We start from the raw sequence: 15,256 nt of genomic DNA on the forward strand, positions 1-15,256 counted from the left end.
AAGGTACCTCGTAGAGTGTATGGCTGAGGTACTGAATACCTTCTTTGCCTCAGTCTTTACTAGCATGATGGAGGAGTCTCAGGTCTCAGAGACCAGAGTGAAAGTCTGGAGCAAGGAAAAGGCACACTTGGTGAAAGACAATCAGGTCACGGAATACATGAGCCCTAATGTGATGCACTGTGCCCATGAGTGATGAGGGTGCTGGCAGATGTATTTGCAGGTCCACTCTCAGGCTTTGGTTGATCATAGCAGTTAAAGAAGAGTCCGAAGACTGGAAAAACAAATGACACTTCTATCTGCGTGAAGCAGGGGTACCCAGGAAATGTAGGACAGTGAGCTTTTCCACAATCCTTGGGGACCATTTTCAGACAAATGAGGGAGAAGAAGATCATCATAATTAGAGTAGATTCTCCATGGAGTGATCAATATGCTAAACTTCTTTAATGAAATGACCAGACTCGTGGATGAAAATATTGTCTTCCTCTCCCTGTAAGATTCTCACAGACTGTTGATATATGGATTGGATGGGCAGACAGTAAGGTGGGTCAACAAGTGGCTGAACAACGAGGCTCAGAGGGCGGTAGTCAGTGTGCATGATTTTTTTCATAACTTAAATTGTAACTGAACAGAGACTGACATAATTACCTATATTACCTAGTCTATAATTACCAGGGTCTTTCTTCTTGTTCTTGAAAATTGGAAGAGTGTTTGCCAGCTTCCAGTCAGCTTCAGTCCTCTCCAGATTCCCAAGATTCTTGAAAAATGCTTGAGAGAAGTCTCACAAATGACATTGATGATCCCTCTAAGTACCCTGGGATAAATCCGCTTGGGTTCCATGAACCTATCTGCATCAAGGTGGAGCAGCAAGTTCTGCTCAAGTTCAGAGCTGATGGGGAAAATTGATCCTTACCACAGCCACAGTCCTTCAAGCTGGGGAACCTGGGATACTGGAGCTCATCATGAGTGTTGAAGACAAAGGCAAAGAAGGCGTTAAATTTCTCTGCTTGCCTGCATAGCTCTTGTGTTACTGCTGGTGCATTAAACTGAAAAAAGTGGTAAAAAACGCCAATGTTGCAATAGGGCTGTAGGATTGTTCTTGAGGGACCAGAGCCAACTGCTATACAGTCGCAGTGGCCAAGTAGCTATGCAGAGTGCTATCCTTAAAAGTGGATGTGAGCTTAGTCTCAAAGCCAGGTTTTGTTCTCAGTATATTATGTATATTTGTTATACATTGTTATTTGTATATTATTATGTATATTTGTACATACATATATATTTATTGTCATGGTGTTCAATTAGAACACAGAATACCGCTTGAAGGCAGAAGATAGATCCTCCAACTGAGCAAATATTGATTAAATCATTCTCTTTGGAAGAAAATAATTGCACTCTTTAATTTTGCAAAAGGGGAATAGTTCTTACACAATGACGGAGAAGGATTTTACAGATTTTCTTGCATATTGTGGATGCCTTTCGCTAGAGAGGCAAATGAGTTAAATAATGCCTTGCATTGAATATAACTTTTTAAATATTCGTGTTTCTATTTGAAGTGATTACTGAACAAAACTGTATGTAATTTTAAAGGTAAGTTACAAGAACCATTAAGGTTGCAGAGGGAGCTTGAGGTGATCTGCAGTCAATATTCTTAATGCATGGTCGGTGCTGGAGAGAGTCCTTTCAGAACTGAAAACATTTGTGGAGACTGCACAAGCTGTTTGTTTTTATTGGAGGAAAAAAATTTGAGTGTCGTCCTCTCACTTCACCTTAAGTCCACTGTCTCTCATCCTTCCAGTATGTGTCTCTTGTAAGAGCCTGATTCCTTGCAGTCTGTGACTTCCTGCAGAGGACGGATGGTGAGAGATTGCTTTTGGATGCTCCTGAAGCTATTATTTTCCAGGCTGAACAAGCTAAGCAGTCTCATCTTGTTCTCACAGGTCTTCTACTGTAGCCAAAACTAAATGCAGCACTTACTTGTGATCTAATCAACATACTGAACACAGAGGAAAAATCTCTCTTCTCCTGCTTGTGTTTTTGCTCCTGCAGCCAGGGCACACTGCTGGCTTATGCTCAGTTTACTGTCAAACGTGTATTATAGCTGCTATGATTGCTTTCTTCCCAGAGAGAGGACTTAGAGCTTGGCCTTGCAGAATCTGATCAGCTTTCTGTCCGCTCTTCCTCCAGCCTCATCAGGTCCCTCTGAAGAGCAAACGGGCTGCTTCCCTGCAACTTAGTGTTTTCTGAAAACTTGACAGGAGTGCCTTCTGTTCCTGTGTTCCACCAGGTTACTGGGAGAGATTTCAAACAGGACAGCTCTTGTGACCGACTCCTGTTGTACCCAACTTGATGCTGGCTTCCAGGCAGAAAACAGCACAATAATAATGACCCTAAAGTGTCTCATCACTCTGCCACTTCTTTTTTCTTTTTTTTTTTCAGTCTGGTCACCCACCCATCCAGACTGCTGTTTCCTAACTCGAGTACAACAATGCTGTCAGAGATGGCATTAAATGCTAGGGGAATTGATCAGAGCCAGCAGACTCTGACAAGCATGAAGCTTAAGCAACTTAATGTTCCTATGTCCACCTGCTAGTGAGGTTCAGAATGTATTTGCTGTACATAGGTATGTGCTTATTTGCACATGGTGAGCAATGTAGCTCATGCAGACAGATAACAGCATGCACATAAACACAGACAGCGCAAGTACTGTGTTCCATATAAGCAGAGCAGAAGTTTCTTAAAGAGACTTAAATGCATACATTTTTGCAGAATAGATCCCATCAGCAGCTGGGCTCAGACAAGTAGCTACTCCTGGATACACTCTCCCTGGCATCCGAACATAGAAACCCATAGAAACCAGGCTGCTTGAAGTTGTTACTCAGCTTTCCACTTCGTGATGAACTTCAAGATGTTTTTATCAGTCCTGTCTGATATCCAGCTCCTGTGGTCTCCTTTAGAGTCAGAAGCACATCCTTGGCTCCGAAACCACTTCATTTAGTTGCCAGCTAGTCTGGCATGGTCTTTGCTATAGAACAAACACTCGCTTATACCCCTGCATATGCTCCAAGTGCTGACTCTGAAATAAAAGTAAATGACATTCCCTTCATCTCCTACCATCCACAAATCCAATTTATTCAAAAGACAATCAGGTTGGTCAGCTGTGTGCCCTTGGTAAAGGCTTGCTGACCGTTCCTGATCACCATCTTCCTCATGCTCCTAGAAAAGTTTTCAAAGTGTACTTGTTCCAGCATTTTTTGAGGAATCAAAATGGGAAGTTTTTTGGATTGTCCTTGGGCTGTCTTGCTGTTTTTTGAACATCTCAAAATGTTTTGCAGCTATGCTTACTCCTCTTGAAGTTCTTTGTAATTTTGTGGTTTGGGGCATTTAAATGGAATGAAAACTCTGTTTTTCTGCAGTAAATGTGGAAAGTTGGGGGCACAGTTTTTTCTTAGTAGAATGTGTATTGATAATTAAGCAAGCCTCCTTAACTCTCCTATGCTGTATGGTTTAAGAAAGTAGCAGCAGTAAAGGAATGTCATCTTTGCACTGATTTTTTTAGTCTGAAATTTATAGAAAGCTTATGATTGTTCAATTATACCATTAGCAAACAAAATCAGAATGTCTCTCTAATTACGATTTTTTTGATATTTTAACTTTCTTAGGATGCTTGGATAGAAAATGCCTATGATGTATTCAGAATGTTTAGAATTGCAAATTCTTATTCTTGCCACCTTTTGGTTCATGACATATAAGATTAAGAATTTTGGTATTTTTCTGCAATTTATTTTAATCAAAATTAATTGTATATTGGTTCCTTCTGTAGTATAAGACAGCTGGAACAAAATCCTATCAACCTAGAAAAGGAATCTCAACAGGCAAAAGTAAAGATCAGAGCCATAAATACTCAGAAAGCAAAACTTGTTACAGAATTAATGTGTCATGTAAAGGTATGTATTTTTTCTTGGTATTTGTTCCAATATTGTGAAAAGTCTAATTCTTATGTGTAGGAGTTATGAATGTATGCAGTATATGAATGTGTCATTGCAGATGCTTGCAAGCTATCTTGCTTAAAGATAGGCTTCTTTTAAAGCTTTTATAAACTTGCACTTTCTTGTCTGTTGTCAATTTATAAATCATTTGCTGGCTTCAGTTTAGACTTTCACTGTCTTTTGTGGACACAGGAATTAACTGTATAATAATTTCTTTGTACTTTTTCAGAGTACTACATGTTTATGCAAATTGTTTCTTCTCAGTTTATAATCTGCTTTTTTATATTCTTTTTACTGGGAAAAAATGTTACAGGCCCTCTGAACGTCCACCTTACTGCTAAAACTAGGGAAGATATTCCTTAAGCAAGAACACTATGAAATATTTCCCATAACTTGTCTGCTTTAAACTGTCACAAACTCTTTTCTTTCTTTTTTTTTAACCAACTTAAATTTAATCTATTTCCTTTGTGTAATAGTTTTCTCTCTTACAGTTGAACTTTTCTGTGCTGATTTCAGCTGAGATACAGTTGATTTTCTTCATAGTGTGTGATATGACTCTATGTTTTTGGCTTTAGGAGAAAAACAGTGTTGATAATATGCTGGTGTTTCAGTTTTTGCTAACCAGTGCTGCACAAAGCCAAGAGTATTTCAGCTTTTGGTATTGCCCTGCCACTGAGTGGACTGGAGTTGGGTACAAGGAGCTGGGAGGGCATGGAACCAGGACAGCTGATTTCAGCTGACTGAAGGGATATTCCATATTATGTGGTGTCATGCAGAAAACTAGAAAACTGTGGGGAGTTGATCAGTGGGGCAGCTGAAAAACACATTATTTGTTTTCCTATGCAGAATTATGTATCACTAAACATCCGCAAAGCAGATTTTATCCTTCAGAGCACTGCAGTGGATGCTGAGAAGAACAGACTAGAAGCAGAGTACAAGGCAGCAAGTGTTGAGCTGCAAGCTTCAGAGGTAAGTATTTCTGTGAATAGTGGGAAATCTACAATGAAACTACCTTCTGTGAAAGCCTTTATAGTGTAGAAGAGGAAGTTTCTGTGACATTCCTTAGGAATGTATATTAATATTGCTAACTTAGCCTTGATTTCTGTGGTTTGATTCATTGATTTACGTATTTAAAGATTATCAGTGAACTTCTATGAGAACTTCATCAGTTGTCATGTCCTTGTTAGTCTGTGTGGAAGGGTTAGCTGGTTTTTGGAAATGTTCTTTTTCTTCTGAATTTGTCGTGGACAAGGGGACCTAACCTACTTGGTCAGTGCAGAATCAAGATGAACCAAAACACATTGCATTAGAATGCAGCAGAGCTGCTTTACTCTTTCTTTGATTTTTTCATACTGTAATTGTGTCTTTTTTGATGGAGAGAAAAGTGTTTACTACTCCTTTCATTAGTCTGATAGGAATTCTGATATAAAAAGGCAGTTTTTGAGGAATCAGGAAAGTTGTTCTTTCTAGTGCATTAGTTTGCTGCTTGGAGATCACTTTTTGTGTTTATTTAGTAAACAAGTAGTCTTTCAACATACTGCTCCAGAATGGTAGGTTTGTTCCTTATATGAGTAAGGTTTACTATAACTTAATGCTAATTTAGTCTAATAGACAAAACAATTCTGTTGAATTGGAAAGCAGTTGAAAAGTAAGTGATTTTTATTTTGGATGGTTATATGTATTGAGAAATAATGACCTGAGCATATATTTAGAAAAACTACTAGAGGGTACAGGTATTATCACTAGCAGGAAAACTAGGAAATTAGAACTTAAGCAAAAAGTAACTTGCAGATAGAGACAAATCTAGGATGTTGCCTAGAAAGTCACTGTTGGATCATATCTCTCATGTGATGTGGCTGTTATTCAGACTTACTCAAAATACAATCTGAATTGCTATATTGCTGAGCTTGGTAAGGAGTAAGAATGTTTTATAGAGCCATGAACTTCATAGAATAGTCTGTATTGTCACTGGTAAATGTATTTAATACTCTTTGTTCTCTGTTCCCACGTTCTTCACCCTTAAGAGATCAGCTTTGAGTTGGTGTATAAGTAGATATCTAGTCAGATAAGTAAGTGTATGTAAGTAAACATTCTGATGATTCTTGTTTAGAGAAAGATTGCCTCATTGCTTAGTGAACAGGTGGTTGGGTCAGCTGAGGTCCTGTTAGTCTCTGATGCTGCATTCAGCTACTTAAGTGGAGGAAATTATATTTGTGATGGTTGCTTGACTTGATTTTAGAAACATTAAAAACCCCAGTCCTCTAATTAGTAATCCTAGTGATAGGTCTTTCAAGAAATTTAATTGCTGTGGAGGAAAACTCTTCTGACTATTCAAGTGTGTTTGAAGTTTTTATTTACGTAGAAGTCCAAAGCCAAGCTTCCCCAAATGCAACATATTGAGTCTTTGAATTAAGTCTCATGGCTCTTTTTTAGATATTCTTTTTTCTGTGGTGCACTGTGGATATGTTATACACTCTGGTGTGTCTCATATTCTGCCTTAACATGTACTTCCACAGAGGAAAGTCTCTATACCTTAGCCAAATTATGTAATATCTCAAATCAAGTATTGTTTGAAATAATACTGTATTTAAATTGCCCACTCTGTCTTCTTAGTGACATTGTGAGATCTTTTTCCTTCAGCAGTTTTGCATAAAGGTAGTCTTGATCCAAAGCTGTCCTTGAGGATGCCACCACAGTGCTTTATATAAAATTGCTGCATGCTTTCATAAAATAAGCCTGCAAAAAGGAGAAAACTAAGCAAAAATAAGTATGTTGAAAAGAAGCTATTTAATGAAACTAAATTGAAACCTAATTGTTATGATTATGGAGCTATTGATTTCTCTGATTATAAGACACTTTTGTAGGTCATGTGCTGGTTTTGATGCATTAATTGAAGTTGATATGGTGGGAATCAACTGAAGAAGCTTAGCATTTCTTCATGATGTTTATCTCCCAAGAAATTTTGAGGCTCAGTAATACCTAAGTAAACATCTGATGAGGATTTGAAGCAAACAGAGACCCTTCTTATTACATCTAAGAGAAGATCCCATATGTTCCTTTTGTGAAGGCTTGGCACTGGAATACAGTGGAGAGAGCAACATGTTTGTAGTGGATGCCTTTTTTTTTTTTTTTTTTTTAACTACTAAGTTGAAAAGGCCAAAACAGTGCACTTTTCTCAACAAGACAAGTTATCTGGGGTTTTTGTTTTGTTATTGCAGTACAAGTCAGAACCATCGTGTTATTTTAATAACATCTTGTGTTTAATTTATTTAGAATCTAAGAACTAAATCTGTGTTTGTGACCTGTATTGAACATTAGGGAGGATAGTTAGCCCCATCTGCTTATTAGATAATTGGCACAGTTGCCTACATGTTCACAGTGTTTGTTTGAAAAAGTCTTGCTAATTCTCTTGCTTTGATAGCTTGCTATTTATTAGGTTCATTTGTTGTAAACTTGTTTAAATTATTGATGTTAGTATGTATGTTGCAGCATTTGCTCATTAAGTCAGGTTTTAATAAAATGCAAAATGTTTTCCTTTGTATAAATTTACAAACTTGAAATAATTAACTACTGCCACCAGGCAATTGTTCTGACACTAATTCCTGAGAAAACATGGATAGTTAAATAGTAGTAGCTGTATTTTTTATAACCAGCTTCACATTTTGCACAAAAACAATTGTGCCATTGGTGGGCACAACAGAATGAAAATTGAGAATGCAGAATATAAGTGAATCCTGCTGTCTGACTTCAGTAAGCTGTAATCAAAGCACTGCACTTATACAAACCTTTACTGAGGGCACTACCAAGTTGGTTCTTACACTGTTGACTGAAAGAAATTTGAAGCTCTTTCTGGGCTATTTTTCATAGTAGCTTTGTCTATTCAAAATATTATTTCTGCCTATCATAGAATCATAGAATGGCCTGAGTGGAAAGGGACCACAGTGATCATCTAGTTTCAACCCCATGCTATGTGCAGGGTCGCCAGTCACCAGACCAGGCTGCCCAGAGCCACATCCAGCCCGGCCTTGAATGCCTTCAGGGATGGGGCATCCACAAACTCCCTGGATAGGGCATCCACAAGCGCTAGTGCCCCACCACCCTCTGTGTGAAAAACTTCCTCCTAATGTCCAACCTAATCCTCCCCTGTCTCATTTTAAATCCATTCCCCCTTGTCGTCACTGTCCACTCTTGTATCTAGCTGTTCCCCTCCTGTTTATACGCTCTCTTCAAGTACTGGAAGGCCACAATGAGGTCTCCCTGGAGCCTTCTCTTCTCTAAGCTAAACAAGCCCAGTTCCCTCAACCTCTCTCCATAGAAGAGGTGCTCCAGCCCTCTGATCATCTTAATGGCCCTCCTCTGGACTCGTTCCAAGAGCTCTGCGCCTTTTGTGCTGGAGCCCCCAGGCCTGGATGCAGTACTTCAGATGGGTCCTGACAAGAGCTGAGAAGAGTGGGACAATCACTTCCCTCTCTTTGCTGACCATTACCCTTTAAATGCAGCTCAGAATGCAGTTGACATTCTGGGCAGCAAGCACACACTGCTGGTTCATGTGCAACTTCTTGTCTTCCAGGACCCTCAAGTCCTTCTCCACATAGCTGCTCTCAGGGGGTTCTTCCCTCAGTATAGTAGCTGGGGCTGTCCCAGCCCATGTGCAGCACCTTGCACTTGGCCTTATTGAACCACATTAGGTTCTCACAGGCCCACTTCTCCAGCCTCTCCAGCTCCTTTTTGTTGACTTTTCTTCTCTCCAACACATGCACTGCACCTCTCAGCTTGGTGTCATCTACAGACTTGCTAAGAGTGCACTCGATGCCATTGTCTGTGTCACTGATGAAGATGTTGAAGAGCGCTGGTCCCAAGACCGACCCCTGAAGGGACACAACTCCACTTGTGGCTGGCCTCCACCTGGACATAGAACCATTAAACACAACCCTTTGGCTGCATCCAGCCAGCCAATTCCTAATTTATTGAACAGTCCATCTTTCAAATCCATACCTCTCCAATTTAGAGAGAAGATGTGGTGAGGGATCATGTCAAAGGCCTTGCAGAAGTCCAGATAGATGACATCTTTTGCCCTTCCGCTGTTCACCGATGCCATCACTCCATCATAGAAGGCCACTAGATTGGTCAGGCACGATCTGCCCTTGGTGAAGCCATGCTGGCTATCTTGAATCACCACTGTCTCGTATGTGCCTTAATGTAGCTTGTAGAAGGATCTGCTCCAAGATCTTCCCAGGCACATAGATGAGGCTCACCAGCCGTTAGTTCCCCAAGGTCTTCCTTTATCCCTTTCTTAAAAATTGGAGTGATGTTACGTTATTTTCAGGGATTTCACTGGACAGCCATGATTTTTCAAGTATGTTGGACGGTAGCTCGGCAACCACATCATCCAGTGTCTCAGAACCCTAAAATGGATGTCATCCAGCCCCATAGACTTATGTGCATTCAGTTTAATGAGGAGGTCTCGGACTTGTTCCACTGGTTACAGTGGGACGTAATCGGTTCCTCTCACCCACACCTAGAGCTTCAGGGTCCTGGCAGACATGGGGAGGAACCTGACCACCAATGAAGAGTGAGCAGCTGCTATGTGTGAGTGCATCTCCATCCACGTGGGCCAAGCAGGCATGCAGATTAGCATTGCCTGCAGGGAGCTGTACTGCCTGGAGCATGGCATCCAGACTAACAGTCAGATGCCCAGCGATGAGACCATCTGCGGGGGGGGGATGACTCCTTCAACACCTTCTTCAGTGTGCCCTGTGCTGTCTTTGTGGACCTGGAGCCCACAGTGATAGATGAGGTGAGCATGGGGATGTACTGGCAACTCTTCCACCCTGAGCAGCTGATCACAGATAAGGAGGATGTGGCCAGCAACTACACCCAAGGGCACTACACCATTGACAAGGATGATCTCTTGATGCTGGACCACATCTGCAAGCCGGCTGACGAGTGTGCAGGGATGCAGGGCTTTCTTGTGGTACATAACTTTGGGTGTAGCACTGGCTCCAACTTCACCTCACTGCTGATGAAGCTCCTCCCAGTTGACAACCGCAAGAAGTCCAAGCTGGAGTTCTCCATCTACCCAGCCCTGCAGGTGTCTATGGCTGTGGTGGAGCCCTACAACTCCATCCTTATCTCCCACACCACGCTGGAGCACTCCAACTGCACCTTCATGGGGGACAACAAGGCCATCTACGGCATCTTCTGCAGGAACCTGGACATTGAGTGCCCAACTTACATCAACCTCAACAGGCTGATAGGGCAGATCGTGTCCTTCATCACAGATGGGTGTTATTGAGGCACCTTCAGAAGATCAACAGGAACTTTAAGATTTCTGTGTATTTCTGAGTGTATACAAGGGAGAAGGAATCAATGCTTGTGTATTTTTATTTCTTTGTATTTAACTTATATTTAGCATGAGCCTATGACAACAAACTGGCAAAGCTGAATAAAAATTGACACTTAACCTTCCTGATGAGGTGTCAGTGCCTTTATTCTAGCATGCGTTTCCCAACATCATCATGTGTCTGCTTACTTTGCAGTCTTCCTGTTAAATAGTGAGTTTTTTCAGCCAAAGCATGTGTTGTCTTTTTCACATTCTGAAGAATTTTATTTGTTTCAGACTTTGGTTAGGCCTGTTCTATGCTGAAAGTTTTTCAGATTTTCAGTGCCTAAACTCAGTCTTTTTTTGTACATCTTTGCAGGGTTTTAATGGGTTTTTTTTGTACAATTATGTGCAACTGGAAGATGAGATTCCCTACTGTATATTTTTTCAGAATTGAATTTGGTTCTGGTTATTGTGAAATGCATGAGGATAACACATGATGCTTCATGTGCAGAAAATACACAGCTGTGTAGCCTTTCAGTGGATCCTTTGCCTCATTATGAGGAGGTCAAACACAACCTTACTGTAGTCAACCAGCTTTTAAATTTTTGTGATGAAAATACAGACTAGTTTTAATTCAGAAGCTTCTAAAATACTGTTTTCAAATGTATAACAGGACATACACAGATATGTAATAGAATGTAAGTATTGAGGTGTACAGTTTCATTTGTGTTAATCCAGAATGAAATAATATGTTGACTCTGGCAAAAAGGATGGCCATCCTCCGTTTATCCCTATCTATCCCTATCAGCGTAGCAATAAAGCTAGCCTTTGTTGCCTGTGTGGCATTTCTTTCCTTCTCTGGGATAGTGTAGAAAAACTTTTACAGTATGGTTATGAAGACAGTGAGACACTTTTGTCTAATGTAGAGTCTGCTTCCTTTGTGTTTTGGGACAACAGGACTTCTGAGTTGATACATGCCGTACAGAACAATAACCCAAATTCTCTAACGATCATATCTGTTACTCTGACATCTGTTGCATTTAGTAAATAAAAGTTAATTTAATTGCCAGAAAGTAAGTGGCTGTCTTGCGTCTGTAAAATGCAGAATAAATATTTATCCGACTGTATAAACTCTAAATGTTTTTTTTTTTTTTTTTTTTCTGTCACTGGAGAGCTCCTATATTTAACTAAAACACAATTTAAAAAATGGTGAGATACAGCACTTGGAAGTGTAGGAATGTGATTAGACTTTTCAAACTGCTGGAAGGAAATTCTGAAGCAAAATTGTGTTCAGATGGATTTTGAATTAGGATTTTGTGAATGCCTGTGCTGTAACTGCCCATGAAAAGGCGGATTGCAGGTATAATCAGTCACTGAGTAACAGTAGAGTAAAATAACTTGAACTGAAAACTCAGTCTTCAGGTATGTACTCTTTTTCACTTCTAAATTGGTATCTTCCAGCTGTCTGCAGCTGTGTGCCCCTGAACTGGGAGACAGTAACAAACAGTTATTCCACTCTGTGTGTCAAAGCAGCAGGTGTGAGGCCAGATCTGTGTGCAGAGAGAAGTGAGTGAGAGTTCTGGGTCAGAAGCACTCTCCCAAGTTTTTTTGCTTGGATACTAATTTTTAGGATAATCTTTAGCTTATTGTTTTATATAAGTGTTGTGTTTTCTGAATTGTATTTTCAACTGCTGTTATGGTAAATTGCATTGTATTATAAAAATCATAGGACTGTACAAAAGCAAAAACTGCTTTTCACTTACTTTTCAGTGTTGGTTTAAAACTGTGAGTATTTCTCTTTTCTATTTTGCTAGCTATATAACAGAAGTAGAATATGAAACAGCAAATGGAGGTTTTCTAATTATGTAATTGAGACTTATTCTGTACAGTTTCAAATAATCTCCACCATGTAAATAAATGCAATTAAATGGGGGCAAATAAAACATAATGCTTACAAGTAGTTATATTTTGGTTTATTTTTAGGGTTTTTTTTTGGTGTATTTTTAAATTTAGTGTAAAATTGTCAATTAATAGACACATTGAAGCTACAAAAAAGTATCTATGTCTGCAGGAAAAACAAATTTAGTTGTATTACAAGAAAATGCTTTTGATTAATGTATGTTGACATGTATGTTGACTTTGAACAGAAAGGCAGACTGAATTCAATATTGATTTCAATAGCATTTGTTGCTGAAAGCTATTGTCACCACTGGTTAGAACTGAAGTTCAACTGTGTGACAACAACTTGTAAAGTTTAGATGTTCAGTACATTTCTAAAGAATCAGACAAATTTAATGAATGTTCAGAGACAATAGTAGCTAGCAATAGGAAATTTAAAGTAAAATAGATGCATATTTTAATATGTTTTCTAACAGCAACGTTTTCTTGAACTGGATGAGAGAAAGCAGATTCTTACACAGAACTGCAAGGAGTTGCTGAAAAAAGCTCGACGGATGTGCAGTATGAATCTGGATCGGCATCTTCCAAAAGATTTTCAAACGGTATGTAAAAAAATAAATCTTTGTATTTCTCTTAAATTTTGGATAACATACGCCTGTGTAATTTTTTCAGCGAGTAATACTTTGTATTTAATACTGGAAAGGTACCAGCAAAGATCATTTATGTTTCCTTGGTAAAGACAACTGTTCGTAAAGATCCTCCCTACCAGGGGAGGTTCCCTCCTTGATCTGTTCTTTATGAACAGAGAAAGAGATGTGGTGGTCAGAAGCTATCTTAGGCATAGTGACCACAAAATGATGGAGTTCTCCATTCATGGTGAAGTCTGAAAAGGGGAGTCTGCAAAACTGCTACACTGGACTTCTAAAGGGCAGACTTTGGACTGTTTAGGAAGTTGGGTGGGAGAGTCCCCTGGGAAACAGTTCTCAAGGCCAGAGGGATCCAGAAGGGCAAAACTTTCCTCAAGAAGGACTTCAGAGGTTCTGGGACAGGCTGTTACTGTGTGCCAGAAGATGAACTGACAGGGAAGACCATCATGGCTGAACAGGGAGCTTTTGCTAAGATTTGGGTTAAAAAAGAGAGTGTACTACTTTTGGAAGAAGGGACAGGCAACTTGGGAAGAGTACAAGGATGTTGCTATGATATGCAGAGAGAAAATTAGAAAAGCAGAAGTCTAACTAGAACTTAATCTGGCCATTGTTATAAAAAGATAACAAAAGTTACATTTTTCCAAATACATTAATGACTAAAGGAGGGCTAAGGAGAAATTCCATTCCTTATTGGATACGTCAGGAAACATTACCACCAAGTGTAAAGATACAGGTTAGGAACTCATTGCCTTCTGTCTTCAATAGTCAGACCAGTTATTCTCAGGGTATTCGACCTCCTGAGCTGGAAGACAGGCATGGGGAGCAGAGTAACCCCGGCCCATAATTCAGAAGAAATCAATTAGTCACTAGCTATTACACCTAAATGATCTCACGTCTATGGAGTGAGCTGGGATCCACCTAGAGGTACTGAAGAAAATGGTGGAAGTGCTCTCCAAGTCACTTCCCAGTATTTATGTGCGGCCCTGGTCAACCGGGGAGGTTCCATATGACTGGAGACGTGTTGCTCATCTACAAGAAAGATTGGATTGAGGGAGCTACAGGCCTATCAACCTGACCTCTGTATTGAGGAAGGTTATGGAACATATCATTTTGAGTGCAATCATACAGTATCTGTGACAATCAGAGGATCAGGCATAGCCAGCATAGTTTTGTGAAACCTGATCTTCTTTGACCAGGTGACCTGTCCATAGGATGAGGGTAGGGCTGTTTATGTACTCTGCAGAGACTTTAGCAAAGCCTTTGACACTGTCTTCCCCATCATCCTCCTGGAGAAGCTGGCGGATCATGGCTGAGATGTGTAGTCTTCACTAGATAAAAAACTGGTTAGACGGCTCAGCCCAGAGAGTGATGGTGAATGGAGTTAAATCCAGCTGGTGACTGGTTATGAAGTTTGTTTCCTAGGATTAAGTCCGGGGGCCAGTCGTGTTTAATATCTTTATTGATGGTCTGAATGAGGAGATGGAGTGCACTCTCAGTAAGTATGCAGGTGACACCATGCTGGGGAAAAGTGTCAATCTGCCTGAAGATAGAAAGGCCTATAGAGGGAAATGGATAGGCTGGATCAGTGGGCTGAGGCCAATTGTATGAAGTTCAAAAAGACCAAGTATTGGGTCCTGGAGTTTGGTCACAACTACCCCATGCAGTGCTACAGGCTTGGGGCAGTGTGGCTGGAAAGCTGCACAGAGGAGAAGGATCTGGGGATGTTAGTCAATGAATGGCTGAACATGAACCAGTGATGTGCCCAGGTGGCCAAGAAAGCCAGTAGCATCCTCGTTTGCGTCAGAAATAGTGTAGTCAGTGTAGGAAAGTACACTGCAAGATGTTGAGGCCCTGGAGTGTGTCCAAAGAAGGCCTGTAAATATGATGGAGGGCATGAAGCACAAGTTGTATGCCAATGGGAACTGGGGTTGTTTAGGAAGAATCCTTCTCTCTAAATGGGAGATGTGTGGATTTGAAAGATGAACTACTTTATGAATTAAGAACTGGTTGGCTGGTTGCAGCCAAAGGGTTGTGATCAGTTTCTGGTTGGTGGCCAGTCACAAGCTGTGTCTCTTCAGGCATCAGTCTTGGGAGCAGTGCTCTTGAACATCTTCATCAGTGACAAAGATGATGGAATTGAGTGCACGCTCAGCAAGTTTGCAGATGACATCAAGCTGAGCGGTGCAGTCCATACATTGGAGGGAAGGGAAGCCAACAAAAAGTACCTGGATGGGCTGGAGAAGTGGGCCTGTGAGAACCTAATGTGGTTCAATGAGGCCAAGTGCAGGATGCGGCACGTGGGCTGGAACAGTCCCAGGTATTTATACAGACTGAGAGAAGAAACCTTGAGAGCAGCCATGCAGAGGACTGGACAGGAAACTGGACATGAGCCAGCAGCATGA

General features: G+C 40.5%; 1 protein-coding gene and 1 pseudogene across 2 annotated transcripts in view; both read left to right on the forward strand.

The window, feature by feature from the left end:
• Nucleotides 1-15,256, forward strand: part of SMC5 (structural maintenance of chromosomes 5) — a 62,314-nt gene that overhangs the window by 40,590 nt on the left and 6,468 nt on the right. The window contains exons 16-18 of one of the 2 annotated variants that reach the window (XM_085212859.1): nucleotides 3,818-3,941; nucleotides 4,830-4,952; nucleotides 12,684-12,809. In XM_085212859.1, coding sequence (XP_085068985.1) covers nucleotides 3,818-3,941; nucleotides 4,830-4,952; nucleotides 12,684-12,809 — 373 coding nt within the window. Of the gene's footprint in view, nucleotides 1-3,817; nucleotides 3,942-4,829; nucleotides 4,953-8,755; nucleotides 9,008-12,683; nucleotides 12,810-15,256 lie in introns of those variants that run through there. The other variant, XM_085212860.1, reaches the window with a different exon arrangement.
• On the forward strand, nucleotides 9,569-10,451 carry LOC146542205 (tubulin alpha-1A chain pseudogene; annotated as a pseudogene).

Source organism: Meleagris gallopavo, chromosome Z, assembly GCF_905368555.1.
Source record: "Meleagris gallopavo chromosome Z, MGAL_WU_HG_1.1, whole genome shotgun sequence".
NCBI lineage: Eukaryota > Metazoa > Chordata > Aves > Galliformes > Phasianidae > Meleagris > Meleagris gallopavo.